General features: G+C 39.7%; 1 protein-coding gene across 3 annotated transcripts in view; it reads right to left on the reverse strand.

Annotated features, from left to right (window-relative positions):
- Positions 1-1,532: 1,532 nt before the first annotated feature.
- The window catches only part of atxn10 (ataxin 10), a 229,861-nt gene continuing 207,435 nt past the window's right edge, over positions 1,533-23,958 (reverse strand). For all 3 annotated transcript variants that reach the window (XM_080190882.1, XM_080190884.1, XM_080190883.1), the window contains 3 exons: positions 14,637-15,717; positions 9,294-9,423; positions 1,533-2,181 (listed from right to left, as the gene is read on the reverse strand). In XM_080190882.1, coding sequence (XP_080047008.1) covers positions 15,524-15,717 — 194 coding nt within the window. In that variant the 3' untranslated portion in view covers positions 1,533-2,181; positions 9,294-9,423; positions 14,637-15,523. The remainder of the gene's footprint in view (positions 2,182-9,293; positions 9,424-14,636; positions 15,718-23,958) is intronic.

Genomic DNA, 23,958 nt, shown 5'->3' on the forward strand with positions numbered 1-23,958 from the left:
GGTCTAATTTCTCAGACAAAATACAAGTTGCTTCACACAGAGCATCTAGGCTAAACCATGACTGAGGGCACTTAACAAAGCAGAAGCCCACTGCAGGATTAGAGATAGCTGCAAACTGATACTGTTTATACCCCAAATTGTGAGGTTAGTTGAGCACCAAGTGGTGCCATCGCAACTGATGGGAAACAAGAGCAGCATGGACTGCTACAACCTTCAGAGACAAGCATTGTGTGTGTTGTTTTCTAAAATACTACAAATCAGCAACCCTTTTTAGGATACCTAATAGCTAATAAAAGCTAATAAAGACAAATTACATTTTTTTTAAAAAGTAAAACCTCTTCCTGTAATACTATTTTACAAAGGAATGGGAGTGTAATCCTAATGATCCTAGTTCCCTCATATCAAAGCTCTCTTCAAGATGTAAGAAATGAAGCAAGTCTGAGCAATCTTTAACATGTTGTCAAGGGCGTGGTTTAATCCAGTTATGTTTTGAAAACTATTCTGAAATCAAAAACAACTATTTAAATTCGTATTTCAACCAACCGAGAGGCTTTAGCACATTGATAGAGTACAATTTGTCTCCAACTAGCCCTAGAAATACTCTGAAAATCTTATTCTCCAGTTACTTTCTGTGTGTGCGTATAGAGATGCTGGGGAATGGAGTCCTGGGGGAGGGAGAGAAGAGGCAACAGTTGGAAACTTTGTTCCGAGCTTCACATTGTTTTGCACAACAAATCATGAACTTCTCATTTCAGCCAAAAAAGCAGTAGGACAGTCACAAGGCTAGGGTTGACTGGTCTTCACTCTTACAAATTCAACAAGGCAGAAGTTTTTTTCTTCTTCGTCTCAAAATGCTGATTGGGACCAATTTAATCCGCTAGCATGTAGAACAAGTCTCTTGGAGGTTGAATCTGTAGTAGAGGAGGACAGGGCTGCTGTTGTGTTCTGGACTTTTCAAGAGAATTAATCCGACCACAGAATCAAAAGCCACTTACAATACAGTAATCAGCATGTTTTCAATCTGAAAGCCCTACATTTTCCCCATTTAAAAGCCAAAGCACATTACTTTTTGTTTTCCCACAATATCCTTTCATTTGCTGTTTTATTATATCTATTTGTGCTGAGTATATTACTGCTGGCTGGACAAGCAAGAGGTGTAGAAGTGCCTGGTCTGAAAGGGGAGTATGGGAGATTCTCCTTGGCTGCAAGAAATCACGACAATGACACAAGAAACACTACTTGATGATGAGTAATTGATTTTGGTTGAGGCAGTGTGAAAGCGTGAAGTGGTTTTCTTTCTAAAAAAAGGACAGTTCATGGATTATGAATGGACTTTAACATGAAACAGTTGTCAGAAAAGTAAAATAATCAACACAAGACTTAATAAATATCTGGTGCTCTGAATATTAGCTGAAATTAATGTTCAGTGACAATACGTGGAAGACAATATGTGCAGAACAGAGAATGAAGTTCAACCATGACAACATGTTTTAAGTAAATCACTTATTTCCTATACTTTATTATAATTATACAATGTGATTGTTTTCCACAGGTAGGAAACAAATATGCTGTTTTGAATGTTTATATAAACATCCAGTTAACACAAAAGCCATCAACAACTCAAGGTACCATCTGTAAACCAGTCTTATGGTCAGAATTATATTATTGGAAGTGTGCTTTGTTTACATGCCTTCTCTACGTGTCAAAGAATGCATGTTGCATTGAAGACTGCAGGATATCACAACATACTGCAGAAAAGTCTGAGTGTTATAGACAAGGGCAGCAAATGGACTTTAAAAAAATCTCAGAATCCAAGTATGCATTTTGTATGAATGTCCACACAACTGCATGACTGACCATGAACGATCAGAGATCAATAACAGCTGGAAACGGAGCAATGTGAAAAAAGAGCAGGATTGGCAAGGGTTAAAGGCATATAATTTATTTCTCCCAGCTAATTTGCCAACACATTCCACAGCAGAGGGAATGAAGAGAAGAAATAAGGGCACCTGAATGGAAGAGGTAGAGCTTTCCATTCTTCCACATCTCTCGAATTAATTAGCTGGCAATGAGTTTTGCTAATGTTTTGGAAAGACTGAGTGCAGCAAGTAGAAATTGTGAGAACTAATCACGGTGAGAAACTTTTTTCCTCTTTCCTTCCCATTTTTACAGTTCAGAAACCTGGTAACAAGAACAATAAAAGGATATGTACTCAGGTGAAATGTGACTAAATAATAAAGATTAATTAAAAATCTAAGTAGCAAACTTATGTGAAAGCATACTAATAAGGTTTGGACAAGGAGGGAAACACAATTTTACTGTTAAGATTTTTAACTCAGATACTTGGTTCACAATCAGAGTCAATGACCACTTCTATTGTTCAGTTCTTGCCTTTACTTGTCAAATAATTGGGTAATGTTTGGAGTCCAGAGTCATACATAAATAATACTTGCCACAGTCAGCTTATTGGGTATGTAACAAAACCACGTATGGCCTTCAAGACTTTGGAAAATGATCGAACAAACACCATTAGACTGATTCAGACTATTAACTGTAGAACAGGCTTATTAAAAACAACAGATCAGTAGTGAACAAAGACATAAAGCACAATGTGTTAGTTTAAAGGTATATCTCATCGAATATAAAAGAAATAAACAAAACTGACCTATTGTTAATATATCAGACTGAAATGACTGGCTGAATTTTACTGGTCGTGAGGCACATGGCTGGGAAGTGGGGAAGATAAACTGGTAAAATAGCAGGGAATCACATCATAAAACTCTGTGACACAATCCCACTATCAGTGCATTTTCCAACAGTGGGACCAGTTGGGTAACAGCTGGAGAGACAGGCAGTGATTTCCCTAATTGATGTCCTTTTAAATTTTATCGTATGTGGCCACTGGCATATTGCTGTCTGCAGAGCAACCCCAAATTAACAGAGGCAGCTTCCTAGCAGCATCCCACAAGCTGCACAGCCCAAAGAAGCTGCCAATGGCGGGAAGGGAGTCCCCAAGGATCTCCTTGGAGAGGCTTCCCCCATAGCTGATTTCCCACTTAATTCTGCTGCAGGGTCTAAGTCTCCTGTCTTCCCCAGCAGCGGCCTGCACTGTTGGAGCTTCAGAGCAGCTGACAGCGTTAGGAACCAGCTTGCTGTTCTTCATTGCAATATAACTGCTGAACTGGACTATCTGCTGCAAAGTACAGGCTTGGGGGCCTACTTTTAGCCCTACCAGGGTTTTCAATTGTGCAGTGAAATTCAGGCTAATAATCTTCAATAAAATTTTTACATGAAATTATTTATCTTTTCTTCCACTGAGTCCCCACCTTCCACAGATGCACTGGTGAAATGGCCATTGCACTCTCTGAAATGTATCTTTCAACTAGAATAAAAGTGTCGACCACGTTTCAAGATTTTTAACCTTTTTTCGCAGAAAGCATTTTGGGATTTGGGTAAGGAACGGGGGGGGAGTCACTTTTAATGTTGGATTTTTAAAAGTGTGTAATAAATAGGAATCATAGAATCCCAACAGTACAGAAAGAGGCCACTTGGTTCATTGAGTCTGCACCGACAATAATCCCACCCAGGCCCTATCTCTGTAATGCCACATACTTACCCTGCCTGACACTAAGGGCAATTGAGAATGGCCAATCAACCTAACCTGCGTGTTTTTGGATTGTGGGAGGAAACCAGAGCACCCGGTGGAAACCCACGCAGACATGGAGAGAACGTGCAAACTCCATAAAGGCTGTCACCCAAGGCTAGAATCAAACCCGGGTCACTGGCACTATGAGGCAGCAGGGAATCGAAAAGTATCTTGTCAGCATCTAAACTGTAAAACGGCAACAAGGAAGAAGTGGGGTTCATTAGAGACCTAAAAGGAGACATACATGAGGCACCAGAAGGCATTACATGAGAATTTTGCATATGTCTTTACTAAGGATGAGGATGCTACCAAAGTTAGTGCCAGAGGGGCAGTGGCACAGTGGTATTGTCACTGGACGAGTAATCCAGAGACCCAGGGTAATGCTCCAGGGACCCGGGTTCAAATCCCACCATGGCAGATGGTGAAATTTGAGTTCAGTAAAAATCTGGAATTGAAAGTCTAATGATGACTAAGAAACCATTGTTGATTGTTGTAAAAACCCATCTGGTTCACTAATGTTCTTTAGGGAAGGAAATCTGTGATTCTTAACTGATCTGGCCTACATGTTACTCCAGACCCACAGCAACATGGTTGATTCTCAAATGCCTTCTGAAAGGGGAGTTAGGGATGCTCAATAAATGCCAGCCCAGTCAGCAAGGCTCACATCCAGTAAAATTAATATAAAAAAAGAGGTAGTTGAGATACTAGATGGGATAAAAATGGATAAACTGGTGGTATTAAATGGGCTTATTATACTTAAAGTTGACAAGTTATTGGGATTGGATGAGATGAGGATGCAGAGAGAAGTAAAGATAGAAATCATGAAGGCTACAATCTTCCAATTATCTTTGCATGTATGGGTAGTTCTAGAGGAGTGGAAATTGCAAACGTTACACCCTTACTGAAAAATCCTGCAACTACTGAGTGGTGAAATGCTTTTTGAAATGATAATCCAGCACAACATTAACAGTCACTTGGATAAAAGTGAATTAAGGAAAGTGATCATGAATTTTTTTAAAAGACAAATTGTCTGAATTAACTTTATTGAGGTTTCTAATTGGTAATAGCAAGGATCGGTGAGGGTAGTGCTTTTGATTTGACATATATGAACTTCCAAAAGGCATTTATAATGTTCCACACAATAGGCTTGTCAGAAAAGTTGAAGTCTCTGAATAATGGAGTCAATGGCAGTATCAATATGAAGTTGGTTCGGTGACATGAAATTGAGAGTTGGTGAGCGCCTGCTTATCAGATTTGATGGAAATGGTACACTGTTTTTCCTAATGTATATTAGTGACTTGGACTTGGGTGTACAGGGCACAATTTCAATATTTGCAGATTACACAATACTTGGAAATATAGTAAATAGTGAGATTGATTGTTTTTGAAGCTGGTGCAGTAGATAGACACGTGGTAGATGCAATTAATGCAGGATAGCACAAAGTGATACAGAAGCAGTTCATGTCCAAATGCAACAAGATCTGGACAATATCCAGGTTTGGGCTGACAAGTAGCAAGTAACATTCACCCACACAAGGGGTACTCTCCACTTGCCGAGATGAACGCAGCTCCCATAACATTCAAGGAGCTTGACATCACTCAGAACAAAGCAGTCACTTGATTGCTACCTGTTCCACAAACATTCAATCACTCCACCACTGACAGACCTTGGCAACTGTGTGTACGATCTACCAGATGCAGTACAGGAACTCACCAAAGTTCCTTAGGCAGCACCTTCTAAACCAATGACCACCATTATCTAGAAGGACACGAGCAGAAGATACCTGGGAATACCTCTCCAAGTCACTCACCAGCCTGACTGAGAAATATATCATCATTCTTTCTTTGTTGCTGGGTCACACACATGGAACTCCCTCTCCAATAGCAGTGTGTGTGTATCTACACCTCAGAGCCTGCAGCAGTTCAAGGAAGCAGCTCTTTCTGAAGGAGAAAGAAGGATGGACAATAAATGCTGGCCTAGCCAGCGATGCCCACATCCCATAACATGAAATTTTATATGAGGAATGGCAATAAAAACTAATGAATACAATTTTGAGGAGGTGCAGAAACAAAGAAACCTGGGGTTATATGTGCACAAATCATTGAAGATGAAGGACAGGTTGGGAAAGTGTTAATGAGGCTTATTAGATCCTGAACTTCATAAACAGAGAAACAGACAAGAGCAAGGAACTCGTGATGAATCTTTATAAAACACTCATTCACCTATAACTGGTGAATGCATATTGTGTCAATTCTAGGCACCGCACTTTAGAAAGGATGGAAGAAATTAGAGAAAGTGCAAAATTGATTTTTCAGAATGGGTCCAGGGATGAGAGAATTCAGTTACATGGGTAGATTGGAGAAACTGCAGTTGTTCTCCTTAGAGAAAGTTGAAAGGAAATTTAATGATATTCAAAGCAATGAGGGTTCTAGACAAAGTGGATACAGAAAAACTGTTCTCATTGGCAGAAGGGTCAACTACCAGAGAATACAAATTTGAAGTGATTGCCAAAAGAACCAGAGGTGACATGAAGAACTTATTTTACACAGCAAATGGCTGGGACCTGAGATGCACTGCCTGAATGTGTAATTGAGGCAGATTCAATTGTAGGGAATTGGATAAGTACCTGAAAAGAGAAAAATGCAGTGTTATGGAGAAGGGGTGGCTAGCTCAATTGCTCTTGCAGAGAACCTAGGTAGACTCAACAAGCTGAATGGCCTCCTTCTGTGTTAAAACCATTCTATGATATAATTGTTTCAATCATGTTCGAAGCGATCAGCTTTGTTTGAAGTTGTGTTCGTATAAAAATTAGTTAAATAGTTGATTTCATTAGAAACTAAGTAGTCCATTAAATAAGACTTGTCAGAGTGTGGCCATGTGGTTGCAATTAACTGAAAGCTGGAGTTTCACTATCACTTTTGATGTTAGTTCGCAAGTCTAAGTCTTACCTGACCTTTTCACACAGCCCTCTCTGAAACAGGATAGTCTAATAACTTTATTGCGTTATAGATGCACTGAATACATCTTTAAATACACCTGTATATTGGGACTGCCTTACCTTCCTGATTGAGGGGATGGAGTCACAAGATAAGAAAATAATTTTTCAAATTACTTTTAAAAAGAACATATTAAATTAAGCTAGCTCCTTTGTGAACAGCTGAAAATTGGATCAAAGACTGCTTGGGGCTTGCTTGTGTTGCAAATACACTTCAGGTTTAGGATTAGGACAGGACAAGCTGCTAACCTGTTGTCCTAATGTGCGCAGGCTTGCTTTGGGTTAGGAATCTGTCAGGAGCAGCTTATCTGACAGCAACCAATTCTGTTCAGATGAGAGTCAACTGGCACTAAGCCCACTAGCAGCAGGTGTGGTACAGCACCAGCGATCAATGACACACTCACATGATCCCAGTGGCATGCATGCATGTCATCTGCTGTGTATTCAGATGGAATTTCCCATGTGCTACACTAAACAGTTTAATTTTTTGTGTAATCTCACCAAAGGAGGATGGGATCACTTTTAAAAAGTAATTTAATAAGCTGCAGAAACCTCATTCTCAAAGAAAACAGTCCTAAAAATGGGCAAATGTGTACATCGTGAATGCAGAAAATGAGGAAACTACTTCTCAGGTGAATACAGATACAAGATACAGTTCTACACTTGAAAACTTTGTTAAGGTTTCATAGTTTAGCTCTCAGGCCTCATCAGAGATCTACACCCAGAATATTAACTCAGTTTTGTCTTTCCAGAGGCAGTGTGGCCTTTGGTGCATTTACTCCATTTTCACTTTTATTTTTCTGTTTTTTTATTGTTTTATTTCTGATCAATGTTCCATAGTCTACATCAATGGGGATGAAGTAGAAAGGGTTGAGAGCATTAATGTTAACAAAACAAAGGAGATTGTCATCAACCTCAGGAAGCGTAAAGAATGAACATGCCCCAGTCTGCATCAATGAGGACGAAGTAGAAAGAGTCGAGAACTTCAAGTTTTTAGATGTCCAGATCAACAACCTGTCCTGGTCCCCCCATGCCGACAGTATAGTTAAGAAAGCCCACCAACCCCTTCACTTTCTCAAAAAAACTAAGGAAATCTGGCACATCAGCTACGACTCTCACCAACTTTTACAGATACACCATAGAAAGCATTCTTTCTGGTTGTATCACAGCTTGGTATGGCTTGTGTTCTGCCCAAGACCCCAAGGAACTACAAAAGACTGTGAACGTAGCCCAGTCCAACACACAAACCATCCCCCCATCCATTGACTCTATCTACTCTTCCCGTTGCCTTGGCAAAACAGCTAGCATAATTAAAAACACCTTCTTCCTTTGGGAAAAAGAAATAGAAGTCTGAGGTCACATACCAACAACTCAAGAACAGCTTTTTCCCTGCCATCAGATTTTTGAATGGATCTACCTTACATTAAGTTGATCTTTCTCGACACCCTAACTATGACTGTAACACTACATTCTGCACTCTCTCGTTTCCTTCTCTATGAATGGTGCGTTTTGTGAAACAGTACTTTTCACTGCATGTTAATACATGCGACAATAATAAATAAAATCAAAAGCTTGCACTTCCATCAGTGAAACCAATCACTTCCAGTACAGAAGACAAAAAATGCCCAATATTTTCAGTAAATTAAAATGGCAGTAGACAGTCAATTCTTAAAATATGCAGCAGATCACGAGGTAAGAAAGATGAAGGGAAATCGAAACTGTATAGGTTTTCAGACAATTTATCATACATGTGGCAGCAAAGATGGATACTCCCCCAGGGGTTCAAAAGATAGACAGTAGTTGCAGCTGAGGGCAATTAACTTTTCTTTTTAACTAAAACATTTCAACCCTAAAAGCTGCGATTTAAAAAGATAGATTTGGAAAGTGAATATAATCCGCTCCTGTTAATTTAAAGTCAATTTTTCTCAAAATATATGAATTGTCCAGTAACTCAAACAAAGCAGATTAAAGAGCACGGTTGCTGTTTCCGCATAATTTTAACACAAATGAACACAATTCAAATGAAGCTTTTCTAGATTAAGTACAGACTATACTTTCAAAATGTCATCGATCCTGCAAAGTTTATTCCACTTCTTAGTACTTCATTTATTAAGTCCTGCTACTCTAAAGTCCTAGCTTCGTGTTAATTTTGAATATTGCACTGAGTGTGAAAATTTGTATTTACTTAGAAAAGATTGATACATTGAATGAAGCCTCCTTTAGATTTTACTACAGTTGCAGAAATTGAACACTACATGTATTGCTTCAGATAGGCAGTGACTGAAGCTTGACAGAATTACTCCCCACCTGTGTTCCCCACCACTGTAGCGAGTGCATACTTTACAGCAACGGAGATACCTACAGGAATGCATTCTCATGCTTAAAGCAAACCAACATTAATGCCAAACCATGGTTACTGTCTATGGAAGGCAATTTGTGTTAATGCAGTAAACCCTCTAAAGATCTCCTACCCGAGATAATCAGTAGTCTGTCTTTTAAAGACATGCACACATCCTTTGTTTAAAAATATACACATACAGTAAAGTTATTCAGAATTATCCTTTGGCTTTTTTCAAATAGCTTTGGAAAAACAACAAACTGAATCTGTGAAAAGCTAAAGAAACATGTTCTATCAGAACAGCTGACTTAACTTGAACTAGGATATCTTGAGCAATTGGTTATTCTGTACATGTTCAGACACTGACTGCACAATCTACATTCAGCTACTAAGAGTGACAGCTCTGGGTGATCATTTTGGGTCCAAGACCAGCAATTTGAAGCCTGCAAGTAAAAAAACACCGTTATTGAGCCAATTTTCCATGTTAAAGACAACTTGCTGTCAATATAATCACATTTTTGTGGAAAGTTTCTTACTTCAATAAACTTGTTTGGAAATTGGCAAGCTTCAATTACCTAAAGGAAAAATAAGTTTTCAGCAAGTGTGTTTTTTCAATGTTTAGTGAAAATAGAGTGCCCCAAGATTCACGACTGGCATTGTTATAAATCAATTGGAATTCCACTTCAAAGTACTATTCATGATATGAAACCTCAATGTTGACATTTTAACATATGGAAGATGCTGACATAATAGTTTTCAACAAAAAACACAGGGTTTTTAACAAGGTATTGTTATGATGCGAGTTAATGTTATAACTGGATAGGAAGGTCCCAGAATGGAACTCTGGCTCAAAATACTAACTTTGACTTTTTTTTAGAAAAAATGTAAGAATCATCACAGGATCACTAATTAGTTTTAGCAACAAGAAAAGAAAATTATCAAATATGAAAAGTTGGATTATGCCACAATACTTTTTACTCCCCCACCCTCTCCCCTTAGTTTAAGAAATACACACAGATTACAAAGTACATTTTAGGCTCAATGATCTCAGTAACACAAAGTCCTTTAAAACATTCAAACTGGCCGTAGTCGAATACACACAGTCCGCTCGGAATCCAAGTTAGCATCTGTGAGCTTCTCAGAATCCCACCCCAGATGGTTGTCATGTGAGAGTTTTCAAACTCCAGTCCCAAAAACACACGTTAAAATCTTCTTTCACAATAAGGCTTTTCATTAGCAGTTTACATTCTCAAATCCAGTCTGGGTTTTCCAACAGACTCTTTTGCACAAAGCTTCCACTCCATTTTTAACAGTGATCCAGTATCCCTTTAGGATTTCTTTGTCTTGACTGTTGTACAAACTGTTCACAATTGTTTTAACTCTTGATTCCTAGACTCTATTAAAATGACATCAACTTTTAATTTAACTCTGAAGTTTGCTTTCCCACTTTAAATCTGGTCACTGCAATTGTCTCTATCTCAAACACTCTGTTGACTCTTCCTTGAATTTTGCTGAACCTTGGTCTCTGTTTCCTTAACATCACTTATCTTAAGATATTCTTTCTGTCTCTGGTTCCCTGGTTAGCTGGACAGTAACTGGTTGTTTGGAAAGCCTGCTGCTTTGTAGTTCACTCCCATCCTGTCCAGTCTTTCTCCTGGCGAGGTTGAGAGATGTTCCCTCCCTGGTGACTTCCTTCAACTGCAATATATGCAGCTAAAGCTAAAACTTAAAAGATTTTTGATCTTACAAGGCTCCCCGTTGTAAAGCATTGCCAGTTTCTTTACTCTTTACAGTGCAGCTCTCTCTAAGCACAATGGAAACACAGTTAGAATTGAACCAACACCCGCACATTCAAACACCTTTTCCCAGCATGAATGTAACTATATGGTTTACCCTTCCTTCCACAGACACATTAAATTAAACCCACTTAAAATAAAACCTCATTTCTAATGTTTATCAATACAAATCTCTTAAAACTGCCATTGTTTTCTTAACAATATAAATAAATGCATACAGATGTGTGTAAACACACATATTTTCATATAAATGTGCAAGTGAATTTTCTCTGGCATTACTCATAGTGGATCACTTCATCCTCTGATCCTTGGTTCTCTTTAATTTTGATGTCATGAGCTTTCAGTTTCTTGGTCAGCACCCCCAAATCTCTACTTCCTTATGTGATCAGTCCATCTTTTACACTGATTGTTGCATCTTTTATGGCCAGTCTCCTAATATATTTCCATCCCTCAAATGCATGCTCCTTTCTGGGTTTGCTCATTTATCTTTCTCCTGCTAGATTTGCTTCCGTGTGGAGACTGCTTTTTGTTCCATGATCTTTCTCTCTCTCTCTCTCTCTCTGATATTCCAATCTCATTATTTGTTTACTGTTTGCCTTTCTCCCAAACTTGTTCCACTTCTATCACAGTCTGCTAGTTTGGTCCTCAGTTATGTTTTCCTCCTTATTCTTTGATTTCCTATTTGAGGACAATATATTTCTTCTAGTCATGCTTGTAGCAAGGCTGAAATTGATTCAACAGACTTCAATGGACTATTATATAGATCCATGAATCACCGACGACAGTCGCTTATTAGTGGGGTATGGAAAATGCATCTTTCAAGAATGTTGGATTAGTTTTAACTTATGCTATGAGGGACAATCTTGTAGTGGTCATACACCTTGTCTAATACTAGTACTGGTCCAGGCTAATGCTCTGAGGATGTGGATTCAGATCCCACAATGGCAGCTGGTAGAATTGAAACTCAATTAATAAAATCAAAGATTGAAAGTTAGTCTTTGCCTGAGGTCTGCACAATGAAATTTTTGAGCAAGCCTCAATTTCAGTGGCCATTGCTCTTTCCCAGAAGAGCTAGCTGCCCCATTAACATATTTAAATCTGACTCCATGATTTACTTTGGGGCTTCATGCAGTTTCTGTGTTCCACTGGTTAGGATCAGTGCTACACAAGCCCTCTCAATGAACTGACCATAGTGCAGTGAATCCAAGGGGCAGCAGGGAACACTCAGAAAATATACCCTCTCATGTTTCACAAAACTTTTTGTGGGATCAGCCTTTTTGTCATTATCGCTTTTCCCTGCCGCCAAAGTGATGCTAGTAAGTCAGTTTTGTGCAGGCTCCACTGGATTTCCCAAACTGATCAGTGAAACATTAATTTCATTCACAACTGACAGGTGAGGGCAGGGAGGGAAGCAGGGAGTCAGACAGGGAGGGAACCATTGTTTTGGCCTTCATGACCAGAAATGAGTTGCATTTTCTGAACCTATTCTCTTCATCCATCATATAACCCGTCACAATTCTCACTTATGCTACAAACCTCAACACGACCCAAGTTCTGTGAAAATGAGTCTTTTACTTCAGTATCATGTCTTAATTCTCTGTGTTGTAATGTGTGCAATGTGCTAGTTACCAAAATAAAACAATCTTCTGCCAAAGTGAGACTCAACAAATATAAGAGCATTAGAGCATAAGAACTAGGAGCAGGCTCCGCCATTCAATATCATGACTGATCTTTTGATGGACTCTGCTCCACTTACCCCGCCTGCTCACCATAACCCTTAATTCCTTTACCATTCAAAAAAGTATCTATCCTTGTCTTAAAAACATTCAATGAGGTAGGCTCACTGGGCAGAGAACTCCACAGATTCATAATGCTTTGTGTGAAAGAGTTCCTCCTCAACCCAGTCCTAAATCTGCTCCCCCTTATTTTGAAGCCATGCCCCCTAGTTCAAGTTTCACCTGCCAGTGGGAACAACCTCCTTGCTTCTATCTTATGTTTCTGTAAGATCTCCCTTCATTCTTCTGAATTCCAATTCAGAAGAATTCAGCAGCATGGTGGCATAGTTAGCAATGCTGCCTCATAGCTCCAAGGACCTGGGTTTGATTCCAGGCTTGGATCACTGTCTGGGTGGAGTTTGAACTTTCTCCCAGTGTCTGCATGGGTTTCCTCCCACGTTCCAAAGTGCAGGTTGGTTGACTGTCCTTGCTAAATTGCCCCTTAATGTCCCAGAATGTGTACATTAGAGGGATTAGCAGGGTAAATATATAATGTTTTGGAGATAGGGCCTGGATGGGATTTTTGTAGGTACAGACTTGATGGTCCAAATGGCCTCCTTCTGCACTGTAGGGATTCTATGATTCAATGAGAATAGTCCCAGTCTACTCAGTCTCTTCTCATAAGCCAACTCTCTCCATTCTGGAATCAATCTAGTGAATCTCTTCTGCACCCACTCCAGTGCCAGTATATCCTTTCTCAAATAAGGAGACCAAAACTGTACACAGTACTCCGGATGTGGTCTCACCAGCACTTTATACAGCTGCAACATAACCTTGCTGTTTTTAAACCCTATCCCTCTCGTAATGAAGGATAAAATTCCATTTGCCTTCTTAATTACCTACTGCAACTACAAAGCAACCTTTTCTGGTTCATGCACAAAGACAACCAGGTCCCTTTGCACAGCAGCATGCTGCATTTTTTCATCATTTAAATAATACTGCATTTTGATGTTATTCCTACCAAAATGGATGACCTCATATTTACTAACATTGTACTCCATCTGCCAGACCCTTTCCCATGCACTTAGACTATTTATATCCCTTTGCAGGCTTTCAATGTCCTCTGCACACTTTGCTCTACCACTCATCTGACACACTACACTTGATCTTCAACTCCAAATCATCTATCTAAATTGTAAACATTTGTGGTCCCAACACTGATCCCTGAGGCACATCACGAGTCAGTGGTTGCCAATCAGAAAAACACCCATTTGCCCCACTCTTTGCTTTCTGTTATTTAGCCAATACTCAATCCTCTATCTATAATTATTTTTTGATATATTCATCGTGTGCATGCATTGTTACACATGGGAGTCAAAATAATAAACACCAGTTTGAGTGTGGGCTTAAATATTTTGAGGAAGAATGGGAAAAAGGAGGCCAGAATAGGGGTGAGGGACAGAAGAATAGGACAAGGAAGGGAAGAATGGAAGGCAAGGCAAGGGAGCAGAGAAGAATGGAAGGCAAGGCAAGGGAGGAGAGAAGAATGGAAGGCAAGGCAAGGGAGCAGAGAAGAATGGAAGGCAAGGCAAGGGAGCAGAGAAGAATGGAAGGCAAGGCAAGGGAGCAGAGAAGAATGGAAGGCAAGTCAGGAGGGAAGAATGGAGACAATGAAGGAGGGAAGAATGGGGCAAGGGAAGGAAATATAGGGAGACGGAGGAAAGAATGGTGCAAGGGGGAAGAAAATGGCAGAAGGACAGTCGGAGAGGATAGAGAGAATGACAGAAAAGGAGTGGCGTGGTGAAAATGAGGAATGGGGGGGGGTGCTAAGGGGCAAATAATTAACAGAATTTTGTTATATGTTTTGACCTTTCCCATCAAACTATAACCCTTTGGGAAAAGAAGTTCCTCCTCAACTCAGTCCTAAATCTGCTCCCCCTTATTTTGAAGCTATGCCCCCTAGTTTCACCTGCCAGTGGATATTTGTATAGTTTACACCCATCATATTGGCACCTTCAAGTTCTCTGGTTCCCAATTTCTTCATCAAGGATGCCCATTTATAGTGTAACTATAGGCAATGACACTCAACACTCATATCCATAATCTTAATCAAAGACCTGGCGGGAAAAAAAATCAGATACTTGCTCTACTGAAAGACTTCCCTCAGCGCAGACCATCAGTGTCCCTTCCAGTAGAGTCTCCAATTAGCAAGGCCCCCTTTAGTCTGACTGGCAGATGCAGCTGTTAGAAGAATTCTTCCTCTGCTTTTCATGTTTAAAACATGGGATTCAATAAGAATATATTTCATTAGGCCGTTGCATGCACTTCACGAAGCACAACAGTTATCAACACAAATGTAAACAAAGAGGAAAAGAAAAAGCTGAACGACATTCTTTTTAATTATTTCTGAGTAGCTGTTTTTGTGTTAAATAATAAGTACACAACTGACATCTGCTCATAAATAAACACAATAACTAATTATAAAAAGAAGAGTCTGTATAACTGGGTGTAGCCTTTAATTCTTTTGAATCATCAGCATAATCTTTACTGCCTACACATTTTGGGTGGATTTAACAAATGCTAACATTTCCATGCAAATATAATGCATATTAAATAATTTCCATCATTCAGTTTTCCAAAATTCAGCACTTTAATTCCTATTTGAAATCTGTAAGATATTGTTCAGGTGTTAATGTTGGTTTTATGCTTCTCTACCAAGTCCATGTTTAATATGTCAACATTTGACACTGTGATGTATAATTTACAATGATTTATTCTATAGTCAGATTTCAATGTCCAGTTAATATTCTTGTTAGTCTTCACCCTGTGTATCACAGTGTCGTGAAACTCTCAATAGCACTCCAGACTGATGACAATCTGAAGGATAAAATAATGCTTTGTGCTTTAAACATAGATCCATTTTCCATCGTTGCTCCTCTTTGGTTGTGTCAGTCTTTTTTTTCTTGGTGTGATAAATGACTGGTAAAACAGATTGGCAAATCCATATTATGGCAATGTTTTCTGAATCTTTCTCACGATGAAGTTGAGCTCTTGCTCTGTGTCTTCACATAAAGTTTCCCATCTCGCTCTTCGACTTGTAATCCCATGTTGTTTAGCATGGCACTGTCTGCTACACCCTGATGTACCAACTGGGATATCACTTCTTGATTCTTCATATTCTGCTCTGTGAGGATTCGGATAGTAAAAACTGCCCACTGGCTCACAACTATGGTGCATGGAATTAAGGAATGTGATTTACATCAACATCTTGATAGATTGCACAGAATATTTAGTTAATATAGCATTACCTCCACAGTTGCTCTGTCAAAGTAATTTTGATTAATAGTGGCGAAGCTATGATAGTCATGCACTCCCTAATAGACTAGATTCAAAGTTTTCCAATGGTATTCCAACATAATGCAATTTTAAAAAATTTACAATTTTTCAATTTGCATGTAACAAAGATATCAGGAGTACTTTGACGTTCCGAAATACAATGAATTTTGATTCTCTCTCCTTATTCTTCGATTCCCTATTTGATGACAACTACATTTATTTTAGTCATGCTTATAGCAAGGCTGAAATTGATTCAACAGACTTCAATGGCCTATTATAAAGATCCAAGGGTCACCATCGACAGTCATTTATTAGTGAGGTATGGAAAATACATCTTTCAAGAGTTCTGGATTAATTTTAATTTATGCGGTGGGGCGGGGACAATCTCATTGCAGTAATATCACTGGACTAGTAATCCAGAAGGCCAAACTAATACTTTGGAGATGTGGATACAGATCCCACAGTGGCAGCTGGTAGAACCGAAACTCAATTAATAAAATTGAAAGGTAATCTCAGATGACCACGACACTATTATCGATTGTCATAAAAACCAATCAGATTCACCAATGTCCTTTGGGAAGGAAATTTATCATCCTTACCTGCTCTATGTGTGACTTCCAGAGCCATAGTAATGAAAGAGAAATGGCCTAACAAAACACTCAGTTCAAGGGAAATTAGAGTTGGCTACAAATGCTGGCTTTGCCAGTGACACCCACATCTCATGAAAGAATTTTTAAACAGGATGCATTGTTTGATCTCAGACCAAACAGCGGCGGAAAGCCGATAGAGCATAAAATTTTCTAGTGATTGAATCATTTAGTAAGCTTTAGAAATCCTGAGACTGTTTACTCGATGCTGGGAGAAGGCTGCACCAGCTTAAATGGGATTGGGCAACACTCACCCCCAATGATGGTCTGATTCTTCCTCAAAAGGTTTTTAACCTTGATCTAGCCACCTTTATTAAACTTTCTGAAGAATCACACAAGTATATTGGCTTAAAAAGTTGAACCAGCATTTTCTGCTGACTTTTGCAGAGTGCTGCTGCATCATTTTTCTTCTACTATAAAACAGAAAACCTGGAGCTTTCCAATTCATCTTTTGACCATTGGAACATTATAGCAATTTACAGCTAATTAAGGTTCAATAACAATTTTTTTAATTTTAGTTGGATAACTTAAGTTGTGAAGTAGTTAACTGCAATAAAAGCAGTGTGTCTACCTGCCTTGTCAGTCCTCAAAGAAGGTTAATGTACAGGTACAGAATGTAAACATATCTAATATCTCAGAACAAATTGTTTCAAAGCACAAACTTTTCCACTTTTCTTTTGTGAGAAATATGTAGTTGTTGAGGGATGCTTACACCTGACAATTGTTGAAACTAACTTGTAACTGATATAAATAACAACAGGAGGAAGAGCTGAGTTTGAAACAAAAAAAAGATGGAATGTTACAGATGTAAAATGACTGATTCTTGTCTGAGAAATTCTGGGTGGAGAGCTGGGCCCCGTTATCATATTTCCACCTGAACTCAGATAGGGAGTATACTATGAGTAAATAACTTCATTTTTGATTCTCTTCCCAGGCCTAAGGAGATGAAGCACATCTATTTCCACAGTTAATTTTACCTGGAACAGGTTGCTAGTTTGTTGCCAAATGCCATAGCTTGAGGGGTGCCAATCCACATCAAACACAACTACCAAAGGAGTATTGGAAGGCTATGTTGATTATCAACCTGCTTGGTCATGTTACGAAGGAAACCCTACAGCCATCAAATCCTAGAGTGGGACTTGAGCCCAGAGTTTCTGGCTCAGAGGCAGAGATGCTACTCACTGTGCCACAAGATCTCCACCGAGTAAATAACTAGTGTTTCTTAAACAAGAATGCTTGTACCTCTTTATATTGAGCATGAATACTACCTTACCAATTTCTTTACAAATATTAGCCACACTGAAAATACCAAATACAAGCAGCATCAATTAAGTAGCATCCATAAATTTACAGTAACAGCAGATAAACATTTCACGTGTATTTTTCTCCCTCATTGACCACACATTCACTGAAAAAACATGTGAAATCACACAAGCTGAATGGCAATTCATTGCACAAATGTGCAGAAACTGAAGTCTGGTTACTTGCTGCCAACTCTTTTAAGACTTGTTCAAAAGGAAACTTTTATTTTGACATCCAAAACATTGACTGTCTTAATCAGTTTTTTCCTTCAAGCACCTGTGTGTCAAAAAGTAGGCCATGCATAAAACATGAGGCTACTTGTTAATGCACTGTATTAAATTCAAACTTCGTGATCACTTTGAGCACAACAAAACATAAGTGCTACAACAGATTAAAGGAAGTTCAACCTAACGTTCACATTACTCCCTTGTTCATCTGCCCACTGACAGAGAGAAAATAAAGCACATTGCTGAAGAAAATCCCTAATCCTTCTGACACTTGAGCACCTCATTGTATAATGAGCCTCATGAAAAGCTACTAATGTTTCCACGGTTACTGCAAGCCAGGCCATGATCCTGTTTGTTTCCACTCTGCAGAACTCAATAAATACACAAGAGCCAGGGGCTGGCGGGATATAGATCTAAGTTTCATTTAATGCTCTTATCCAAAAATAAACAAATCATATTCTTTTTACAATAGATCTTTGGTAGGAAAGGATGAGCTTGCCATTTAACAGCCATGTATGAAAGGCCAATGGAGATCCCAAGATTTTCTCCACGAAATACCATCTTTAATATAAATATTTGGGTAGATGATATATATCAAGAAACTGAAAGAAGCAGAAATGATTGTTTCAATTTAATTGATTCAAGTTAGAAGCCATCTGTGGAACAATATAGTCAACTTTCTAACTTTGCACAATGAAATGCCATGGAAACGAATTGCTCATGCTTAAAGAGTGGGGGGAGGGGGATGTGCACTTAGAGGCCAAAAAAACTTGGCTGCCATTTCTGTTAATGATCTAAACTGCTCTGTAACATAGCAACAAAAAATAGATAAATCTATCAGAAGAAAAACAATTATTTCCCCAGTCATGGGCACATTCAGTTACAGTTCCTTAATGTAAGCTGTGATTTAATACACATAGAAAGTTCACAATTTCTGCTGCTTCACTGAAGAGAATTTTCCTGCTTCTATTTAGATGCTGTGAGCTACTGCTTGGAGAGATTGCAACCAGTATTCATGCAAGGACTACAAAAGAACTCTTATCCATTAACTTAACGACTCCTTTGCTCGTTGCATGTAAATGCACAGTGGTGAGTTAGCACCCATAATCTTATGAGCACGTCAAGAGAGTCATGTTTGAAAACACTATCAGAATGTAACCTCTCTTCATAGCAAGATGTATTTTCATACTTGGAGTTAAAGAAAGGTGCCACATGAGGCATCACTTGAGTGTTAAGTTGTGATGTGTGTGGGTGAAATGGGAAGAAGTGCAACAAATTTGTTCAATGACTTTAAAAAAAAGCTGTTTTTAAAAGTGCACCATCTCAAAAACATCTGATCATTTGCCCAGGTTCGGAGATGGGTGCCTTTCTTTTCAATGAATTATAGGAGAGCATTGGCAGAAAATACTCATGTTTACTGATGACAAATTAAATAGTAGAGATGGAATCTTGGAAGAGGGTAACAGATTGGAAGAACAATCAAAAATCACTTAAGTCGCAACTGAAGTTTTAAGCATTGCCTCCATTTAAAAATTCTCAACCTCCTTTTCAAATTCCTGAATGACCTCACCCCTCTCTAAGTCTATAATCTCCTCCAGTCTATAATCTGATTTTGGCCTTTTCGGCATCTCTGATTTTGACTGCTCCATCATTGGTGACCTTAGCTCTGTATTTCCTCCCTTATATCCCTCTGGTTCTCTATCTCTCATTTAATGCAATCCTTAAGCTTATCACTTTGACCAAGTTTTTGAGGTGCCCTAATATCACCTTAAGTGGCTTGCTTTCAAATCTTGCTTTATAAAGCACTTCTGAAGCTCCTTGGGATGTTTTATTATTTTAAAAACACTGTGTAAAGACAAGTCATTGTTGTTGTATTTTCACAAGGCTGAGGCCAAGACAAATAATATCCTGGGCTATGTTGCAAAACATTGTACATTATAAAACTGTAGGTTTGATCAAAAGATTCCCCTGGATTTTAGTAAGATCTTATTTGAATTACTAAAACCCAGTTCTGATGCACCCCACCCATTCCTGCACCCAAAATTTTCACCTAAGCTGTGAATATTGAGATACAAAGGCATTTTTTTTGAGTTCTTTCAAGTTTTGGAGGAAAAGTAGGATTGGTATCTGGGATGAAATTGCTCAAGGGAGAAGGCAACCATATATGGACTTAATGGTTTTTTCCTCTGACACAACCAGAAATGAAAAGATGATTTGGACACTTTAAAACAGAACAGAACTGTAACAGTCAATGCATCAGAGCCATATCTAGATAGTGAATGCATTTGATACAAAATACTAATGTCCATCTGACATCTCAAATGTTAGAGGGAATTCAAGTGCATAGATAAATGCAATATCAATAAGCAAACCAACCGGGTGCAACTGAAAATTCACTTGTACTTCTTTCCATTCAGGATACTGAATTTGCTAATGCATTGCTCAATTATGTGGTCTCCTCTACAACAAGGAAACCAAGTGCAGATTAGGTGGTCGCTTTTTAAATCATGTTTCAACAGCAAACTCTTGAGCTTCCAATTGCCTACCATTTTAATTTTTCTGTGCCACTTCCACGTTGATTTCTCTGTCAAAAGCAAAATAATGTGAAGGCTGAAAATATGAAATAAAAACAGAAAATGCTGGAAATACTCAGCAGATTTGACAGTATCTGAACCTCATCTTATGATTAGATATTTTACAGCCATCCAGAATCAATACTCGGTGCAACTATTTCAAGTTATAACCAACACTCCCATTTTTAAGACAGTAGCTGTTGGTAATGATTAAGCTATTCCCACTTACACTGCCTCTGGTCCTGCTGTCCTACTTGTACGGAGATCTGCCGCCATAGAATGTTAAGCTTGTCTGTCTCACACCATCCTCACACAACCACTGCAGTCTGTTTGTAACCTCTCTGTGATGTTTGTCATCTGACTACATCTCATTCAACCCTCCCTGACAAGGAATTCTCTGTAGGTTTTCAGCTCTGATCAAATGGTCAAAATATTACTTTTTTTTCTCTGGATATCAATTTTTAAGAGTTCTTTCTGCTCTTGTGACTTCAAGTCCTTGTTCATTTGTCTTATGGTCTGTATATGGAATTTTAAGCATCTTAAGTCTTACCATCCACATTTCAAAGGCCTCTGTTTTCTTCCATGCACCCTTTATTGCCCAGGTTGTTGAGGCATACAGGAAAGTAGATAGAATATTGTACCTTATGAATTTTTTCCCTTGTTTCAAGTTTGAGCTTTCTTGTTGTTTACACATCTTTCACCTTCAAGCAATTATTTCTGGCTGTCTCTATCTTCCTGACTTCAACATTGCATCTACCTTCTTAAATGAAATGAAAAACTTATTTACTTATTCCAGTGTGACACCAGCTATTTCAATCTTCACTCTAATTTTTTCTAATACATGCCTTCTGACTACCATTATTTTTGTCTTTTTGGTGTGCCTACTCAAGCCATATTCTAAACTGATAGATTTTATTTAACAAAGAGAACAAAGAACAAAGAACAACCCAGCACGGGAAACAGGCCCTTCGGCCCAACGAGCCCGCGCCACCGCATCACCCTACACCTATTCTACCCTGCGTGTCTACGAATGGAACCCCTAACTTAGCCAGATTCAGGGGAGAATAGTGTCAATTTGGTAAACCAATCAGCCTAAGAGCACATCTTTGGGGTGTGGGAGGAAACCGGAGCACCCGGAGGAAACCCACGCAACCACAGGGAGAATGCACAAACTCCCACAGACACAGGCCCAAATCCATGTATCTGCACAGCCAGCAGTGCTAGTCACCGAGCTGTTGCGGCGCCCGTCTACCGGTCCAGGATCAAGCACACACACCGACACGAAGTACTAGGCCACTCCCGGAACCTCCAAGAGCAGCCCACGCATGACCCACTGTGTGCATGCCCCTCATTTGACAACAAGGTGGACTTCCACCTGCGGAATAAAAAGACAAAAACGTTAACTTACAAGTCTGCATTTTCGGTGTCTCCCGAGGTTCTGACCTTATTTAATAGCCCCTACTATAACCCTCCATCCTCGTTTCACTCATGTGTCTGTCTAACTGAACCTTAAACGAGTCCAACGTTCCTGCCTCCACCACCCTACTCGGTAGCGTGTTCCATACCCCCACAACTCTCTGCGTAAAGAACCTTCCTCTCACATCCAAATTATACCTCTCCCCCCCAGGTAGTGCATTAGAAAGTTTTAGATTGGCTAGGAGGGAGTTGAAGGGGGAGTCAAGAAGGGCTAAAAGAGGACATGAGATGACTTTGGCTGATAGGATTAAGGAGAACCCTAAGGCGTTTTACAGGTATGTCAAGAACAGAAGGTTGGTTAGGGCAAGATTAGGGCCAGTTACAGACAGTAGAGGGAAGTTGTGTGTGGAACCGGAGGAGATTGGAGAGGCGTTGAACCAATATTTCTCTTCGGTGTTCACGCAAGGGGACATGAATGTAGCTGAGGAGGACACTGGGGTGCAGGGGTGTAAAATAGATAGTACTGCAGTTGATACGGGGGATGTGCTGGATATTTTAGAGGGTTTGAAAATAGATAAGTCCCCTGGTCTGGATGGGATTTACCCTAGGATTCTCTGGGAGGCAAGAGAGGTGATTGCGGAGCCTCTGGCTCTGATCTTCAGGTCGTCGTTGGTCTCTGGTATAGTACTGGAAGATTGGAGGACAGCAAATGTTGTCCCATTGTTTAAGAAGGGGAGCAGAGACTTCCCTGGGAATTATAGACCGGGGAGTCTTACTTCTGTGGTGGGTAAGGTTTTGGAAAGGATTATTAGAGACAGGATTTATAGTTATTTGGAGAGTAATGAATTGATTAGAGACAGTCAGCATGGTTTTGTAGCGGGTAGGTCGTGCCTTACTAACCTTATCGAGTTCTTTGAGAAAGTGACCAAAGAGGTGGATAGGGGTAAGGCAGTTGACGTGGTGTATATGGATTTTAGTAAGGCGTTTGATAAGGTTCACCATGGTAGGCTTCTGCAGAAAATGCAGATATATGGGATTGGGGGTGATCTAGGTAATTGGATCAGGAATTGGCTAGCAGATAGGAGACAGAGGGTGGTGGTTGATGGTAAATATTCGTCATGGAGTTCGGTTACGAGTGGTGTGCCTCAGGGATCTGTTTTGGGGCCACTGCTGTTTGTAATTTTTATTAATGATCTGGATGAGGGTATAGTTGGGTGGATTAGTAAGTTTGCTGATGACACCAAAGTCGGAGGTGTGGTAGATTGTGAGGAAGGGTGTCATAGTTTGCAGGGTGACTTAGAAAGGTTGCAGAGCTGGGCCGCGAGGTGGCGGATGGAGTTTAATGTGGAGAAGTGTGAGGTAATTCATTTCGGTAGGAATAACAGATGTGTTGAGTATAGGGCTAACGGGAGGACTTTGAATAGTGTGGAGGAGCAGAGGGATCTAGGTGTATGTGTACATAGATCCCTGAAAGTTGGGAATCAAGTAGATAAGGTTGTTAAGAAGGCATACGGTGTCTTGGCGTTTATTGGTAGGGGGATTGAATTTAGGAGTCGCAGCGTCATGATGCAACTGTACACAACTCTGGTGCGGCCGCACTTGGAGTATTGTGTGCAGTTCTGGTCCCCACATTACAGGAAGGATGTAGAGGCTTTGGAGAGGGTGCAGAGGAGGTTTACCAGGATGTTGCCTGGTATGGAGGGGAGATCCTATGAGGAGAGACTGAGGGATTTGGGGTTGTTTTCGCTGGAAAGAAGGCGGCTAAGAGGGGACCTTATTGAAACATATAAGATGATTAGAGGTTTAGACAGGGTGGATAGTGATAGCCTTTTTCCTAGGATGGAGAAAGCTAGCATGAGGGGGCATGGCTTTAAATTAAGGGGGGGTAGTTATAGGACTGATGTCAGGGGTAGGTTCTTTACCCAGAGGGTGGTGAGGGACTGGAATGCCCTGCCAGCTGCAGTTG

Source organism: Carcharhinus amblyrhynchos, chromosome 6 (genome assembly GCF_965287045.1).
Source record: "Carcharhinus amblyrhynchos chromosome 6, sCarAmb.v2.hapA, whole genome shotgun sequence".
Classification (NCBI taxonomy): Eukaryota; Metazoa; Chordata; class Chondrichthyes; order Carcharhiniformes; family Carcharhinidae; genus Carcharhinus; species Carcharhinus amblyrhynchos.